At 44.7% G+C, this 18,327-nt stretch overlaps 1 protein-coding gene across 1 annotated transcript in view; it reads right to left on the reverse strand.

The window, feature by feature from the left end:
• The window catches only part of KCNJ3 (potassium inwardly rectifying channel subfamily J member 3), a 276,694-nt gene extending 260,619 nt beyond the window's left edge, over window positions 1-16,075 (reverse strand). The window contains exons 1-2 of the mRNA XM_033947075.1: window positions 14,404-16,075; window positions 2,574-2,790 (exon numbers count right to left, since the gene is read on the reverse strand). Coding sequence (XP_033802966.1) covers window positions 2,574-2,790; window positions 14,404-15,075 — 889 coding nt within the window. The 5' untranslated portion in view covers window positions 15,076-16,075. The remainder of the gene's footprint in view (window positions 1-2,573; window positions 2,791-14,403) is intronic.
• Window positions 16,076-18,327: the final 2,252 nt, after the last annotated feature.

Here is an 18,327-nt window from a genome sequence, read left to right on the forward strand (position 1 = left end):
AAACGGGGCCAAAGTTTGGCATGGATGCCCCTTATTCTGTAATCACATGAATAACTGATTAATGCCCCATCTGCCCTTGACCTCCCATTTCCATGCCCCCTTTTGTGACATCATGCAAAAATTTTAAGCACAGATTACGTGCTTAACTTTCCCCCTCCTTTACTAATACGTAGTGAGGGATTTAGCGCCCGCAGCGGCAGTAACTGCTCCGACGCTCATAGAATTCCTATGAGCGTCGGAACAGTTACCGCCGCTGCCGGCGCTAAAACCCGCACTACGTGTTAGTAAAGGAGGGGGTTTATGTACATAAATTTAAATTAAGACCAATTAATGCTAATGATTGCTTGTGAAGAATCAAATTATCAGCGCTAGTGGTCGATGTATGGGCAAAAAGCTGCATTAAGTGATAATAGCCTTGAAGAAACCTCCCCCCCCCAGGGTGAAACATGTTGGCTGGTTAGTCCCTGTGAACTTGACCATAAACATTAAGCTAAGTATTTGAACATCTTAAAAATAGCAATGGTTTATTTAACTAATTATAAGAGCCATTCAATGATGGACCCGATGAGGTTTTGATGCATAAAGCCAAATACTATGAAAATTTTGAGTATATTGGTGGCATCTCTGAGGGCCTTTCCACACTACTGGTTTTAGTGAGATTATTAAGGGTTTTTTTTGGAGATAAAGCATGTACCCATGAAATAGAAGTGAAATGCAACAACTGAAGGTCTCCATTTCCCCTGACACAATATTTGATAGAAGCAGCTTTGGCAGCAAATACAACTATGAGTCTGTTGGGATAGGTTTCTGCCAATTTTGTACTTCTAGATTTGTCAATATTAGATCACTTTTCTTTACAGAACTGTTCAAGGTCTGTCAAATTCCTTGGGGAGCAATGCTAGATGGCAATCTTCAAGCTACACAACAGATTTGTGATTGGATTGAGGGCACGGATTTGTGACTGGATTGAGGGACTAAGCCAGGGGTAGGCAATTCCGGTCCTCAAGAGCCACAGGCAGGTCAGGTTTTCAGGATATCCACAATAAATATGCATGAGATAGATTTGCGTCTCAAGGAGGCAGTGCATGCTAATCCACCTCATGCATATTCATTGTGGATATCCTGAAAACCTGACCTGCCTGTGGCTCTCGAGGACTGGAATTGCCTACACCTGGACTGGGCCATTCAAGGACATTAACTGTATTGTTCCTTAAGTACTCCAATGTAATTTAAGCTGTGCATTTGGTGTCATTGTCTTACTAAAAGGTGAACTTCTATTCCATTTTCAACCTTCTTGCAAAAGGCAGTGGACTTTCCTCATGGACTTTTCTCTATTCATTGTCCATTCTGTCTTGACAAGTGCCCTGATCCTTACCAACGAGAAGCATCCACACAACATGAAGCTAGGGCCATCAAGCTGCACAAGAGGGATGGTATTCTATGGATGATGGTTGCACCAAATATAAGGCTTTACATTCTTGCCAAAAAGTTCCACTTTAGTTTCATCAAATCACCAATTTTTTTTTTTTTTTTTTTTGCAACAGTGTTACAATATTTCCTGACTCCATACTTCAGAAAATGATTCAAGGTGGGTTTTATTGCCACCCTCAGGAAATATTGTAACATTGTTGCAAAAAATATATATTGGTGATTTGATGAAACTAAAATAGAACATTTTGACATATATATTTGACTTGGTTGAGATAAGGTGGGAGGGCATTTTTGAAAGGACGCCCAAGTTAGAATATGGATGCTTTGCTCATAATGTCCAAAAAAAAGTTCATCATAGCCATTTTCAAGCAGGAAATAAGTTTATTCTATTTTTTATTCAATTTTTTTCTATACTGTTCTCTCAGGGGAGCTCAGAACGGTTTACATGAATATATTCAGGTACTTAAGTGTTTTTCCCTGGCTGTCCCAGCGGGCTCACAATCTATCTAATGTACCTGGGGCAATGGGGGGATTAAGTGACTTGCCCAGGGTCACAAGGAGCAGCGTGGGTTTAAACCCACAAACTCAGGGTGTTAAGGCTGTAGCTTCAACCACTGTGCCACACTCTCCCCTTTTGGGATGTCTTATTTGAAAATATGTGAGAACATCCAAAATGAACAAGCATCTTACAAACTGAAACATCCAAACTATGAATCAACTCCCCCCCCCCCAACAAAAAAAAAAAAAAAAGCTAGAGACAAAGACATCCCTCTGTCAGCATTTTTTTTTTCAATAATGGATACACAGATATCCTTGCAAAGCAGAGGGACAGCCTGGCGGTCAGTGCAGTGGAATGTAAACCAGGGCATCCAGGTTTCTATCTGCCTACAACTCCTTGGTTTTAAATTCTGAGCCCTCCAAGAACAGGGAAATACCTACTGTACCTGACTTAGCCTTCAGGCTTGCAGTTGTCATAAACACACAATACCTGCTAGAACTGATTTAACCAAAAGCTCCTTTAGGGTGCAAAGGAACAACCAGACTTATAAATACAACATGCAAGCCAACAACAGCAAAAAACTTGCCACAGCAGCGGCAACCAATATAAATAAATCTGTGTGTGTGAACTGTTTTCTACTCACCCGTTGTTTCCACGATGCCCTCTAGGATGACGACAATTTCAAACTGTTCTGTTTGCATGGATCTCTGGGAAAGGTCATAGAAGGGGCTCTTGGCATCAATCACATGGCAGATTGTAAGAGGAGATACGAGAAAAAGTTGATCTGCCCCTGTACTAAAACCTACATCCAGTTCAAGCTGATCGAGGGGTAGGAACTCACCCTCCGGTGTCTGTCGGGACTAGACAAAACAATGACATGACAAAAATAAAAATCATTAGTACAACAGTTTTCTGGTAGAAATTCAATTGTACCTGCATCTTTAAAATGACTAACTTGGAGCAGCCAATTTGCCCATTCTCAATAGGGATCTGTTAAGTTAGTCTGAGTTTTAAACCTACAATCTCCAGTGTACACAAGCAGCATGATATTAGTAGCAGTGAAATCAGTGCTGCCTATCCCATAATGCACCAAGATAAAGTGTCTAGTCATGTTAAGCAAAACCTAACCAACCATTCTAAATATATGTTGTATAAATAGATGGTTTTAGTTTATTTGGGGTTTGAGCTCCTACTGTCTTCCATTAACATAAGCAGGAAGATAAGTTCACAGTCAGCTGCTTGAATTAACTTGCTCTAAAATATGTGGCCTTGCTATATTTATAGTTTACAAATGTCAGGTTTAGTGAGAAGTTCCTGGCATGAACAAGAAGTGTTAGTACAGACTGCAGAAAAAGCAGTAAACATGATTTTCCTTTCATAGATTATCACATTATATAGACTTTATTCCTCAAAAGACTTTTCTGCATTTTGGGTCTATGCAAAAAAAGAAAAATCTATTTTTGAATAAGGCCCTATATTTATTCTGCTAAGTGAAGCTATCAGTCTTATAAAAAGGAATTAATGTAATTCTTGCTTTGGTTTAATTGTAAATTTACCCCTTCCTTTACAAAGCCACTCTGGCATTTTTAGCGCAGGCCGCCGTGGTAACACCTTTGACAAACTAGAATTTCTATGAGCGTCCGAGCTGTTACCGCCCCACCCAGCACTAGAAACGCTAGCATGGCTTTGTAAAGGAGGGGGTTAGTTTTTATGTATTAGGTGTGTTTCGCTTTGTTGATTTTTAACCCCCACCCCCACCCCCTTTTACTAAACCACGATAGCGGTTATTAGTGCAAGGAGCCATGCTGAATGCTCCACGCTATTCCTGACGCTCATAGGAACTCTATATGCATCGGGAGCAGCGCAGAGCATTCAGCGTGGCTCCCTGCGCTAATAACCACTATCGTGGTTTAGTAAAAGAGGGGGGGGTTAATTATGTATGCTTTACATTGTAACTCACACAGAATTGTTGGATGTTAGTGAGTAATAATTTTTTTTAAATAAATAATAAAGATTTAATTTATATCAGTATCTCAATACTTCCAAATTACAGAGAAACATAGAAACATAGAAGTTGACGGCAGAAAAGGGCTACAGCCCATCAAGTCTGCCCACTCTGCTTCCCACCCCCTGTCTATGCCCTAATGACCCAATTTTCTTATCTTGACCCTCGTAGGGATCCCACATGGGTATCCCATTTACTCTTAAAGTATGGCACGGTGTCTGCCTTGATCACCTGCACTGGAAGCTTGTTCCAATGATCAACCACTCTCTCTGTGAAGAAATACTTTCTGGTGTCGCCATGAAATTTTCCGCCCCTGAGTTTGAGCGGGTGCCCTCTTGTGGCCGAGGGTCCCTTGAGAAAGAAAATATCATCTTCCACTTCGACACGTCCCGTGAGGTACTTAAATGTTTCGATCATGTCTCCCCTCTCCCTACGTTCCTCGAGAGTGTAGAGCTGCAATTTGTTCAGTCTCTCTTCATACAAGAGACCCTTGAGCCCCGAGATCATCCTGGTGGCCGTCCGCTGAACCGATTCAATTCTGCGCACATCTTTACTGTAATGTGGCCTCCAGAATTGCACACAGTACTCCAGATGAGGTCTCACCATGGCCCTGTACAACGGCATTATGACTTCAGGCTTTCGGCTGACGAAACTTCTATTGATACAACCCAATATCTGCCTTGCCTTAGATGAAGCCTTCTCCACTTGATTGGCAGTTTTCATGTCTGCACTGATGATTACTCCTAAATCTCGTTCAGCTGAAGTCCTAGTTAAAGTTTCTCCGTTCAATAAGTACGTCCTGCATGGATTTCCGCTTCCGAGGTGCATGACCTTACATTTCTTAGCATTGAAGCCTAGCTGCCAGATTGAAGACCAACTTTCCAATGTAAGCAGGTCCTGCGCCATATAATTCTGTAAACTGCATTCACTTACTATATTACATAGTTTGGCGTCATCGGCGAATAGTGTTATTTTACCTTGAAGCCCTTGAGTCAGATCCCCTATGAATATGTTGAAAAGGAGTGGACCCAGGACCGAGCCCTGCGGCACTCCACTGGTCACCTCCGATGTTTTAGAGAGGGTACCATTAACCACCACCCTCTGAAGTCTGCCCCTCAGCCAATCATTGACCCATGCAGTTAGTGTCTCTCCTAACCCCATCGATTCCATCTTGCTTAGCAGCCTGCGGTGTGGGACACTGTCAAAAGCTTTACTGAAGTCCAGGTACACGATGTCCAAAGACTCTCCCAAGTCCAACTTTCTTGTTACCCAGTCAAAGAAGCTGATTAGATTGGATTGGCAGGACCTACCCTTGGTGAATCCATGCTGACTGGGATCCCGAAGATTCCCTTCATTCAAGATCGTGTCCAATTTGCTTTTAATTAGTGTTTCCATGAGTTTGCACACTATTGATGTGAGACTCACCGGTCTATAATTCGCAGCCTCTGCCCTGCAACCCTTTTTATGCAGAGGAACGACATTAGCTAATTTCCAGTCCAAGGGAACTTTCCCCTTACTTAGGGAGAGATTGAATAGCTCAGCCAATGGTTTCGCCAGGACATCGCTCAATTCTCTGATCACTCTTGGGTGCAAATTGTCTGGTCCCATGGCTTTGTTCTTTGTTCACCTTGAGTCTTGCCAGTTCACTGTAAACTTCACCTGGTGTGAACTCAAAATTCTGAAATGGGTCTTCCATCCCTCCCACCCAGTTCCCAGAAAAATTCCTGGCAACCTAGTGGCACTCCCAGTCTTCCCCAATCCCACCCCCGTGCCCCCAGACCTATATATTAAAAGAGGCAGGAGCAATTTCCACTTGATTCTACATCTGCTGCCACCCTCTTCAAAATGGTGCTACCCTGACCCACATGGTACATCCTAGGGGGCCAAGTCTCCGATATAAGGGAATTGAAGAGGTTGGGTGGTGTTTCTAGACACTAGGGATTTTTTTTTTCATTTAAAACTTGGAATGGGGTGGGGGGAAACCCATTAAACTACCAGGGACTTTTGTGTTGGGGAGAAGAAGGGAGCCTACCAGGTTGTTGGGGAATGGGGGACTACATGGAGTCGGGGAGTGAGATGGAGAGGGAGAGAGAAAGGGAGGGAGGTTGCTAGACTTAGAGCAGGGTAGTCAGATTGCAGTGAGAGACAAGGTTCCACTAGACATCAAGTCTTCTCAACCAACCCTTGTGCACTGCTCTGGATCTGGTGAAAAGTTTCTTTGCACTACTATACATGTTGAAAATTTTTTTTTAAACATTGCTGTGGGATACCTAATGACCACATTAACATGCATTTAAATGCATTTTTTTAATGTATTCTGTGGAAAAGAGTTTCTGTGCAATTTAACACCTGTGCTGAAGCCCTTCCTGCCTCGATAACTCACAATAAGACATTACACCCACTTCACAAGACGTTTTCTGCATTTGCCCCACAGTTAGGTATACAGTGTCTCATTATGATAGGTGTATTGAGCAAATCAGTACAACCAAGAACTTGATAAATGGCAGAACTTGATTATGGCAGTAGAAAGCAGGATCATGAGATCTAAAATATTGCTTACGGTGCACGCTCACTGTCTCTTTCGGGAAGAGACACGCACTGATCAATTCAAAGCAAATTTTGAAACATTCCTACTCAAGGACGCTTATGATATATAATCCCTATCCTCAGACCAATACAAAAGAAGGAAGAGCATATTCCCTTCCGATTGTGTTAACCCTTTTTGTTCTCCTGTCTTATTGTATTTCTCCCCCTATCCCTCCTTTTTCAATTTGTTTATGACTGTTTTGTCTTAATTATGTCTCCCCAATGATTTTATAAATTTTATATTATGACCCTGTATACCATGTTAGACAACTTTTTTTAGGTGGTACATCAAATTTTAAATAGAACTTGGTAAAACATTATTTGAAATAAGTACAAACATGGTAAGTTGAGCTAAGCCTTTACTAAGTTAAACCCTATAGGTATCACTGTGCAAAGGGAGCCAGTCCTCAGATCAAGGAGTGTCAAAATGCAATCCCCCACACCTTCTGCACCAGTTATTTATTAGTACTTATATATTTTGTATTTAATTGTATAAAACTGTATATTTTATATAAAATTGTATATTTTGTATCTAATTGTATAAAACTGTTCTGTTTTGTCCCATATTTTTAAAATGTTCTATGCATTGAAGTATTTGACATTGCGTGTACAACAAACCTTAATAAAACGTGAAACTTGACTTCAAACTAGCCAGGCTTTCAGGACAACCCTAAACAATATGCATAATATGTATGTGCACAAATGGAGGCAGTGCATGTAAATATAGCCCATACTTATTCAAAGGGCTATCCTGAAACCTGACCGGTTAGACACCCCTGCCTTAGATAGACCCAAGGAACCTGCTACAAGGGATACAGAACTGCACCTGCTTCCACAGTTTAGCCCTGTGTTGATCAAATGTACAGTGATGCAGAGACAGTGCGAGGGTTTCTGGATCCCCCTCTGCAATCTACAATCTACAAATTGGCGCCTTCTTCTCTCATTAATAGTAGTGGTAGTCACACACACTCCTGTTCGTGAAAATATTTTCTGCTCCCAGTTTGTTTACATGATGCCAGTATTTCATTTAAAAAGAGAGGTTTTACAACACTTAACTTTTCATGCCTTCATGTTTACAAAATTAGACATCAATTAATTAATTGTCAGCTGGGTACACATATCATTCTCACTTGTCAGCAATACTCTTAAAACAATGTTCATCACATCAGGCACCCTACACAAACATCTAATCTACATGCTTTCATAAGAACATAAGAATTGCCGCTGCTGGATCAGACCAGTGGTCCAGCAGAACACTCCCGCCGCGGCCCTTAGGTCAAAGACCAGTGCCCTAACTGAGACTAGCCTTACCTGCATACGTTCTGGTTCAGCAGGAATTTATCTAACTTTGTCTTGAATCCCTGGAGGGTGTTTTCCGCTATAACAGCCTCCGGAAGAGCGTTCCAGTTTTTTACCACTCTCTGGGTAAAGAAGAACTTCCTTATGTTTGTACGGAATCTATCCCCTTTTAACTTTAGAGAGTGCCCTCTCGTTCTCTCTACCTTAGAGAGGGGGAACAACCTGTCTTTATCTACTAAGTCTATTCCCTTCATTATCTTGAATGTTTCGATCATGTCCCCTCTCAGTCTCCTCTTTTCAAGGGAGAAGAGGCCCAGTTTCTCTAATCTCTCACTGTAGGGCAACTCCTCCAGCCCCTTAACCATTTTAGTCGCTCTTCTCTGAACCCTTTCTAGTAGTACTGTGTCCTTCTTCAAGTACGGCGACCAGTGCTAGACACAGTATTCCAAGTGAGGGCGTACCATGGCCCGTTACAGCGGCATGATAACCTTCTCCAATCTATTCGTGATCCCCTTCTTAATCATTCCCAGCATTCTGTTCGCCCTTTTCGCCGCCGCACATTTCCAAATCCACATCACATATACTCTTTCCCAAGGACATGCTCCCTCCCTAGACATCCATATTGTGACAGGAATCCCGTTAGCTCTACCAGAAACAGGGAGAAAGATCCTGAAAGCCCCATCAAAAATCCTATCAACAAGTCTGTGAAACATCCTGGTTTATAGAAATCCTGAGCACAGCTTTAGACAGGAGCCTGCCCCTTTAAGGATGCCTAGAGCACAGGCTGACAGTCAGAGTGCAGGGCCCTTTAAGATATTGCCTGTCCCTTCTAGGAGGGGGCGTGGCTAGGTGCCGAGGCTTCCATTTCCTGAGCTTTCCTCGTCAGATAAGGGAGGAAGACAGCTGGAACAAGCAGCTGAACGTGGGCTGGAAAGGAGGCCAGTCCTTCCAGCTGAGCAGGAGCCAGCACAAGCCAATTCCCCCATGGAGACTGCTGACTGAGAAATTGAGGAGCTTGCTGAAAGCTATGCTGAGCCAGTCACAGACGCCCAGCCAGAGGATTATGCAATGGATTTCCAAGAGGACTATGTTTTGCCTGACCTTAATGATGAGCAGATGGATTGCGTGTAGGCTGTTAAGCGAAACAGTTTATTTTTCCTTTCACTGAAGTTTTCATTTTGATATTTTTGGTTCAAGCCTGCTGAGTATTTGTGCTGGTGACATTGTGGGGTGTGTCCAGCCACCCTAATGAACTGTGAAGCAGAAGCTGCCTTTTTGGGAGGGCAGCAACACCAGTGGTGTACAGGCCTATCTCCTCCTAGCCTGTTTGGGGAATTTGGTTCTACCCAACATGGCTCCAGCCAGAGCCAGAGTGAGTGCATAAAAAAGGAAAAACGTTTGTTTGAATGAACTGTTCTGGATAGGCCAAAAGAGAAGTTTTGCTTTTGAATGTTGGACTCTGTCTACTGCACTGGTTGTGCTGAGTTTGGACTCAAGTGACATACATAAGAACATAAGAACATAAGAAGTTGCCTCCACTGGGTCAGACCGAGGTCCATCTCGCCCAGCGGTCCGCTCCCGCGGCGGCCCATCAGGTCTGCGACCTGTGAAGTGGTTTCTGACCACTTTTATAACCTACCTCAAGTTCTATCTGTACCCCTCTATCCCTTTATCCTCCAGGAATCTATCCAAACCCTTCTTGAACCCCTGTACAGAGTTCTGGCCTATCACTTCCTCCGGAAGCGCGTTCCATGTGTCCACCACCCTCTGCGTAAAAAAGAATTTTCTAGCATTTGTTCTAAACCTGTCCCCTTTCAATTTCTCTGAGTGACCCCTAGTGCTTGTGGCTCCCCTCAGTTTGAAGAATCTGTCCTTATTTACTCTCTCTATGCCCTTAAGGATTTTGAAGGTTTCTATCATGTCCCCTCTAAGTCTCCTCTTCTCCAGGGAGAACAGCCCCAGCATTTTTAACCTGTCAGCGTATGGAAAATTTTCCATACCTTTTATCAGCTTAGTCGCCCTCCTCTGCACTCCCTCGAGTACCGCCATGTCCTTCTTGAGGTACGGCGACCAGTATTGAACACAGTACTCCAGGTGCGGGCGCACCATTGCGCGATACAGCGGCATGATGACTTCCTTCGTCCGGGTTGTGATACCCTTTTTGATGATGCCCAGCATTCTGTTTGCTTTCTTTGAGGCTGTCGCACATTGCGCCGATGGTTTCAGTGATAAGTCGACCATCACCCCCAAGTCCCTTTCCAGGTTACTCACCCCTAGCAGTGTTCCCCCCATTTTGTAGTTGAACATCGGGTTCTTGGAGCTAAAGGTGAACGGTGTGCTTAAAGCTCAAGTGTGGAGAACTGTGGAAACTTTATTTTGCCTTTAAGAAATAAATGAAGGATGTGAGAGTCCTTGGGGTGCTCTTGCCATCCTGTTTGAGTTTTGAATTTTTCATTAAAGTGTTTCTGTGTTAAAACAGAGAAGTCTTAGTGTGCAATTTTTGGGAGGCACTAAGAGCTGTATCCACTGCTTTCTTTCAGCTCTGGGACAGAGATTCAGAGGGGCAGTTAGGCCTAGCCATGATCCTGTCCCACAATATATAAACCTACAAACTCTACATATCTAAAACATTTGTTACACACACACATACTTGTACACACATGCCAACTTCTCTCCACTGATACTACTCCTACTTTCATACATTCCAATCCCTGTATCTGTCATAAACACCTGAAACACACACTGGCTAGCTCTGTATCCCCCCACACAAGTAGTCTTCACTAATGTTTAAGGCCTAGATTAAAAAAAAAAAAAAAAAAAAAGGCATTAAAAAGCAACAGTCTGCTATAGCAGTCATTCTGATAGCGAATCTAAAAAAGCGAGTCATTCTCAAAAAAATGCTCATGTAAATGAGGTTGGCAGAGCGTAGCAAAGACTCACTAAATTTGCATGTGCCCATTGCTAGTGATAGTGATGGGCACATGCACAGAAAAAACATGAAACCCCCCCAAAACACAACAACAGCAAGCGAAATGTTCAATCTCTCCTGCACAAACACCAAAAGTCCAACAGGATAAAAAAAACCCACAGGTTCAAAATAACGCAAAAGACAGTGGGAACGGACAATGAACACTCCACCGAGGATCACTGATGTAAAAAAATCTTGTTTATTTCAATAAAGGACACACACAAACTGTAGACCCAATCTCTCCCGCAGCCACACAATGTGCCCTTCCCCCCAGAATGGGAGAGATGCACACTCTCTTCAGCCGCCAATCGCCCCCCCCCCCACACACACCCCACCGGGAGTGGTGCCTATTCTCTACCGCCGCAAACAAACACACACACAGCCCCCGCAGAGGGAGAGATTCTTACTCCCTCCTGCTGCAAACAAGCCCCCATCCCCGCCAAGACCCACCCCTGCAACAGGAGAGATCCTCACTCTCTCCCACTGCCAAACAAACCCCTCCCTCCTTCAGCAGTGGGAGAGATACCTATTCTCTCCCGCTACATCACAACACCCCCTCCCCCACCTCCTACCCCTATTCCCCCGTACCTTTAGAAGGCTGACCGGAGGAATGCCTACTCCCTCCAGTCAGCTGGCCTGCCTCTTCCAAAATGGGCCTTCCCCTCTCTGTTGCATCCCGGCCCAGGCTGTTTAAGGGCCCTTCCAAGTGCATCCCAGGATGCACCGGGGAAGAGAAGGTCCATTTTGGAAGAGGCAGGCCATCTGAATGGAGGGAGTAGGCATCCCTCCAGTAAGCCATCTAAAGGTATGGGGGAAGAGGGGTCAGAGGCGGGGATGGGGAGTTTGTTGTGATGCAGTGGGAAAGAATGAGCATTTCTCCCACTGATGAAGGGGGGTGGGGTTCACTTGGCAGTGGGAGAGAATGGACATCTCTCCCGCTGCTAGGGGGGTGTCACTTTACGGCGGGAGAGAGTGGACAGCTCTCCCGCAGCAGGGAGTGGGTTGCTTGGCGGCAGGAGAGAGTGGTGCTCTCTCCCATTGGTGGGAGAGGGGGGGGCTTGTTTGCGGCCGGAGGGAGTAGGCATCTCTTCCGCTGCTGAGGGGTTGCTTCAAAATAGCTTTTATAGCTGTTTCTGACACTGCCATGACAAGATTTAAAACAGTGCTGTCACTGTTCCAGCACCCTTGGACCAGTCACTTATTTTTGTCACCAAAGCTGACGCTGCTTTTAGAAAATGGCTCAGCAATTTTTAAGAATCCACTGGAGTGCTCATTTCAATGCTGAAATGAGCACCCCATTTGCATGTCAGTGTTGGAGACAGCTTTAGGTCCAAAAGGACAATAAGAGGGTTGACAAATATCTTCCTACTTGGGGCCATGACATAAGCCAACATCTGTCCCCTGTAGAACACCTGGTCTTATTCACACATGCAAAACAGAGAGACCCTCTTCGAATACAGGATAAGTGACTTCAGCGAAAAGAACTAATGCAGACAAAATTAAACTGAACGCTAGCAGTGCAGAATCAGAGAATTAGAAAGAAATGCATTTCCTACTGTACAGTACAAAATAAAGATATACAATATAATTTATCAAATTTGACATAGTTCAATCACTAAACTGTAAAAATCACTTTTTTCCTATCTTTGTCTGTCAATTTTATGTTTCTATTCATCTTGTCTCCATTCTTTGTTTCTGCTTCCTTCTGTCTGTGCTCTTAGCTCAGTTTCCAGGACTCCTGTTTTGTTTTGTTTTTTACTATTTTTTTCCTCCTTTCTTCTTCACTTACTGCTCTTCATCCATCTTTAGAATTGATCTTTCACATTCAGCACATCCTCCCTCTCCCTTTCCTCTCACTTACATCCAATTGCAGCATCTTCTACTGCCCCTGCCCTTCCTTTCTCCTCCATCTATATGCAGCATCTCTTCCCAGTATCTTCTCTGACCCCTCCAGCATCTCTCACCATCTCTGTCAGTCTATGGGTCCAGCATCTCCGGTGCACCCCCACTGCCAATATTTCCCCTTAACCCTTATTTTTGATAGCTGGCCAGGGGCTGGGCCAATCTCCACACCAGCTGCTGCTATTGTTGCACCTGCCACACTTCCTCTTTATCTTCGAGCCTGGCCCTCAGATCAGTAACCTCAACATTGAGAGACAGCCTTCATGTAAACATGTTCTCAGCTCCCAAAGCCAAGGCCTTCTTGGTCTCACCCCCCTCTGATGCATCCTTCCCATTGTTAAGGGGAGGAACCAGAAAGGCCATGGTTTTGGGAGCTGAGAAAACATGGACATGAAGGTTCTCTGTGGCAGATGTTGATATTCAGATTGCCAGTTGGTGAGCTGGGCTTGGAGGCGGAGCAGAAGTGTGGCAGGGGTAGATACTGGCAGCAGAAACAAACATTATTGCAAGGACTGCAGCAGAAGAAGAGGTGGCCTGGCCCTAAGTTGGCAGGGCCCAAGGGCCAGAGCAACTGGTAAGATGGTGCTTAACTGAGGACAGATTTTTATGCCCTTCAAAGGTCAGCACTCCCTGCCATGCTTGCCAGGTTTACTGGCTTGCACTGGCCTTGCAGGGATATCTGGGAATAAGAAAGTAATTCCATTTATGAAATCCTCACCAACTTCACTACAGTATAAGGAGTCCAAAGATGAGTATCCATGCTAAGGCAGTACTTCACTTTTAAAAGGCTATATCCTTGTTTGGCTCTATTGCTGCAATATATTGCAAAGTGGTTTCTAAGGCTTTAAGCCTGTAAATGTGCATTACACCTGGGGAAGATCTCAAATAAAACACCTTAGTGCATAATGGATTTGAGCAATCTATTATGGGTTAAATAGGTGCTGGAATTCATCTCTCCAAATGCTTACATGCTCTAATTAGGCAGCAGCTGATAAGGTTAGTGGCTTTTATAGTTTATTGGAGTGGTGCCCTCTAAGGGCTAAAGGAAGAGCAGAATAGTCTTCCCATGTAATTGATGTTCACAGTTCACACTGCAGCTGATATGAAAGTATCACACTTCACTCTTTAATTTGCTATTTGAAAATTCATTACTGGAAATTCAACTTCTTGGAAAGGCTAGGTCTGCACTCATCTGTGGATTCTTCCTTCTTTTGCCTTTATCTACTGAAGCAGACTGGGGAGGCTGACCAGAACTTCTTCCAAGCATTAAAACAGCAATCACTTTGGTTATATGACTGCATCGGGCCTCACTAGGTGCTAAATCCATGTTGCTGCCTTTCTAGTTGCAGGGAACGGTATCAACACGGATAAGATGTGCTACTTAATGCTTTATGCTTAGGTAACCAGGGCTCACAAGCCACTCTGCAGAATGAAATGCAGAGAATGCCCTTGAAGATTTTTACAGCTGCTTTGTCGCTTTAATGAAATAGACAGGTATAACCAAGCATGTTGAAGCTACAAAAATTAATGTAATATCACCCTGGGACAGATGAAAAAGCCGAGACCCTTCTACAGATCATTGTGGCAGAAAGTTACTAGACTAAGCCAAGCTGCTGAATTCAATAGGTGGAGAGCAGAATGATGACTATGCGCCTAATCCTGTTACTCCAGTTAGTGGCCTGGAAAATGATTAGCATGCCAATGAAGACTTACTTTCAGTAATTTACAGCGGATCTGAGCAGAGACCATATGGCTATTGCGGAGATTGCCCACTCTGAACATCAGAGTGAGTTTGCCATCCCTCATCGAGATAACTGCATGTTCACTGAACATCAAAGTCTCGGCTCTCTTCTTGGGCTGTGACATCTTTATAAACATACAGCCGATCAGGAAGGCGTCCACGATGGAGCCGAGGATGGACTGGAAGAGGAAGAGTATAATCCCTTCGGGACACTTGTCTGTGATGTACCTGAAACCATAACCTATGGTCGCTTCTGTCTCAATGAAGAACAGGAAAGCAGAGGGAAAGTTGTAGACATTGGCCACGCAGGGAGTGTAGTCCTTGTCGTAGGCTTTATTTAGATCCCCCCTTATGTAAGCGATAACCCACCACATAGATGCCATGAAGAGCCAAGCCACTGTGTAGGTGAGGATGAAAATAAACAAGTTCCAACGCCATTTCAGATCCACCAGCGTGGTGAACAAATCGGAGAGGTACCGGCTCGTTTCACTCCCCAGGTTGCCATGCTGCACGTTGCATCGGCCGTTTTTATCCACGAACCTCTGCCTTTTCTTCTTCGGGACAGGCTGGCTAAACCCAGAGCAGCTGGAGGATGTGGTCACTACCTGGTAATCGTCCCCAAATTTCCTTCGAAGTGCAGACATACTATGGAAGAACTAGCCAGATTAATGGACTGTGCAAATCAGTTCTAGCTTTCTCCGCCTGGCTCCTCTCTGTCTCTCTCTCTCTCTCTGGAGTCCCCTCCTTTTAGCCTTTTGTTCCAAAAGTAGTCAATGTCTCCCCGGGATTAAAAATCGTACAAGCTATACAAAGGCATCGCCGAGGCACAGTAGGGTCCTTCAGACTAGAAAACAAATGGGGTGATCCTCAGGCATGCAGTGGCTGCGATAGACCCTGAGCCTCTTCCCCTGGGCTGGGATTCTGCAGAGAAGCATCGCTTTTAGGCTTGGCATGCAGAAAGAGAGAGACCTGAACAGCATCCGCTTGATCGAAGGGTAGAGATGCGCTCCCTCACCTTCCGGGGCCGGATCAGCATAAACCAGGAGCCCCCGCTGGCCCAATCACTTGCACAAACCCATGGTCTTTAATGAGCTGCTAAGGTGGCCACAAGGGATGCACATGGGCTCAGGGTGAGATCCAGCGTGACAGCATTATTCACTTGTCAAGCCAAGCTGCCACAAAGCTGGCGAGCGTCAGAAGTCTCAGTTAGCAATGCTAGATTTCTCACATCCTTTATCTTTTAAGTATTTTCATTCTTTTCAAGTTTTGTACAGCAGGGCTGCAGATTTTCGTCAGTCCCACTACATGTATTTTTCCTGGAAAGCTGCTGGGAGAGGCTAATGCATAGGATCTTCTGTTGTTGCCCCCCTTGTCCTTGTCCTCTGGTTGCAGATTTTGGTGTATCAAAACGATCGGCTGCTAAGGTTCACTCTCTAAAAGCACCGGCTATTTTTTTTGCATAGAGGCTGGAGTGAGGGATGCTTGCCCAGACTGCTGAGGTGCCTGTGTGTGCTGGAGAGGAAGGCAAGGGATAGTGTGTGCTGGTACGTGCAATCAGCTACAGAGCTCAGCTGTAGCCCCGCCTGCTCTTCTTCATTCCTCGATCCGGTTTGTTTCCTTCCCCACTTTGCAGCCTGTATTGCACCGGCTCTGACTGTTTCTGCAGCTCAGCTAAGCAAACACAGGCAATCTTCCACTTCCACCACCCCCCACCCCCATCCCACCGATCCTATTACAAATAATATCAGTCTCTGAGCAGTTCACAAGGGAGTATCAAGTAATTGTCCTTTTGAAACAACTATGGATATAAAAGCATTGTTCCTTCTGTTGACCTAAAGTGATCCTGTGGAATGCAAAAGGAAGCTGTTTCAAGCCAAGGCTAGAGCCCCAGAGACAGAAACCTTCTCATCGTACTCAGGGGCTAAAATTGATTAGAGGATTCCTGGTTCGGAAGGAATCAATAATGACCCAAGCCAGGGTCACTTGCCATTGGCTCTGTGGAATCAGGAACAGCTGCTGCCTGAATTTCATATGAATAGTTCTTAGTGAGGTGTCTGCTATCCATCAGTGCACCCCATGGGTCTCGGTTTACTGAGAACTATACTGTGCTTGGGAAGTCTGCCTAAATTATCGGTACCGAGGGGGGGCTAAAATTGAATTTGTGTCTATTTCAATACAAAAGACAGCTGTATAGTTTTTCGAGGGCATTATATTCATTTCATTCTCTATAGCAGGGATGTCAAAGTCCCTCCTCGAGGGCCGCAATCCAGTCGGGTTTTCAGGATTTCCCCAATGAATATGCATGAGATCTATTAGCATACAATGAAAGCAGTGCATGCAAATAGATCTCATGCATATTCATTGCGGAAATCCTGAAAACCCGACTGGATTGCAGCCCTCGAGGAGGGACTTTGACACCCCTGCTCTATAGTGTCTTGTGTATTGAGCTTATCTATGCATAAAACATTAAGTAGCATATCTTTACCACATCACTACAGTTCCCTTTATCTAGAAATGTAGTATTCGCATGGGTTCAGCCTCTTGTCATGCCTGGTGCAGTCATAACCAAAGAGATTGATAATCACGGAAGGTTTGGTCAAGCTCCCAGTCTGCTTCAGCAGATGAACGCAGTATAGGAAGGGAAGAGTCTGAGTGCAGACCTAGTAATTCCAAGAAGTTGAATTTCCAGTAATGAAGTTTCAAATAGCAAATTAAAGAGAGACGTGTGATACTTTCATATCAGCTGCAAGCATCAATTACATGGGAAGACTACTCTGCTCTTCCTTCAGTCCTTAGTGGGCACCACTCCAATAAACTATAAAAGTCACTAACCTTATCAGCTGCTGCCTGTTTAGAGCATGTAAGCGTTTGGCAAGATGAATTCTAGCACCTATTTAACCCATAATTGATTACTCAAACCCATTATGCACTAAGGTGTTCTATTAGAGATCTTCCCCAGGTATAACCACTACATTTACCGAAACCCTAAGGGCTAGATTCACTAAGCAGGGATACAGAGGGAGGAGCTTAAGGCCTTGTTTGGCTGAGACACCTAAGGCCACCCTTAGGAGTCTGGGCTAATCAAGGCCTTAGCCCCTCCCTGTGTATCCCAGGTTGCACCAGGAAGGGGAAGGCCCATCATTTTGCAGCGGCAGGCCTCAGTAGGGAAGGGTTGGGGTAGTGTGGGGGTTTGCAATATTTGGGAGGGGGTTCAGGGTCATCTGGTGGCAGGAAGGAGTGGGCACCCCTCATGCTGATTTTTTTTGTTGGAAGGGGAGCGGGAGAGGAGAGGAGTCAGTTCAGGGGGGACCTTGTGGGAGGGTGTCAATGTGAGGGGGGATCATGGTGGGTAGGAGGGAGTGGGCATCCCTCCTGTCAATTTTGGCTGAGGCAGAGGGTGGTCTTCCACGATGGCAGGAGGGACTAGGCATCCATCCTGCAAATTTGCTGGTGCGGGAAGGGGGGTGTTTGTGGTGCCCATAGAAAAAAAAACAGGAAGACTGACAGATCTAGAACCTGTCGGCTTTTCTAGGTCGGTCCTACCAACTTGATTCTAGCATGCAAGTTTAGGGCATCGATCGGATGCCTAGTTTTAATATTAATGACCTTGTTTGCATGCCAGAATCAGAGAAAGTAGGACAGCATGGAAAACCTCGCGGTGAGCCTGAGAGCATTGGGTCAGCAAATACAATTGATCACTAAAGCAGTCAAACTGGTTTAGCGATAATTGTTACACAAACGGAAGCTTTAGTGTATCTAACCCTTAGGCTGGTGCCTGTTGCCCATCAGTGCATCACATGGATCTCAGTTTACTTGAACTATACTTTACTAATGAAGACTACCTGAACAACCAGTGCCCAGGGGTCTGAAACTGACTCAGTGAGAAGAGATGAGCT

The sequence above is a fragment of the Geotrypetes seraphini genome, chromosome 5 (genome assembly GCF_902459505.1).
Source record: "Geotrypetes seraphini chromosome 5, aGeoSer1.1, whole genome shotgun sequence".
Lineage (NCBI taxonomy): Eukaryota > Metazoa > Chordata > Amphibia > Gymnophiona > Dermophiidae > Geotrypetes > Geotrypetes seraphini.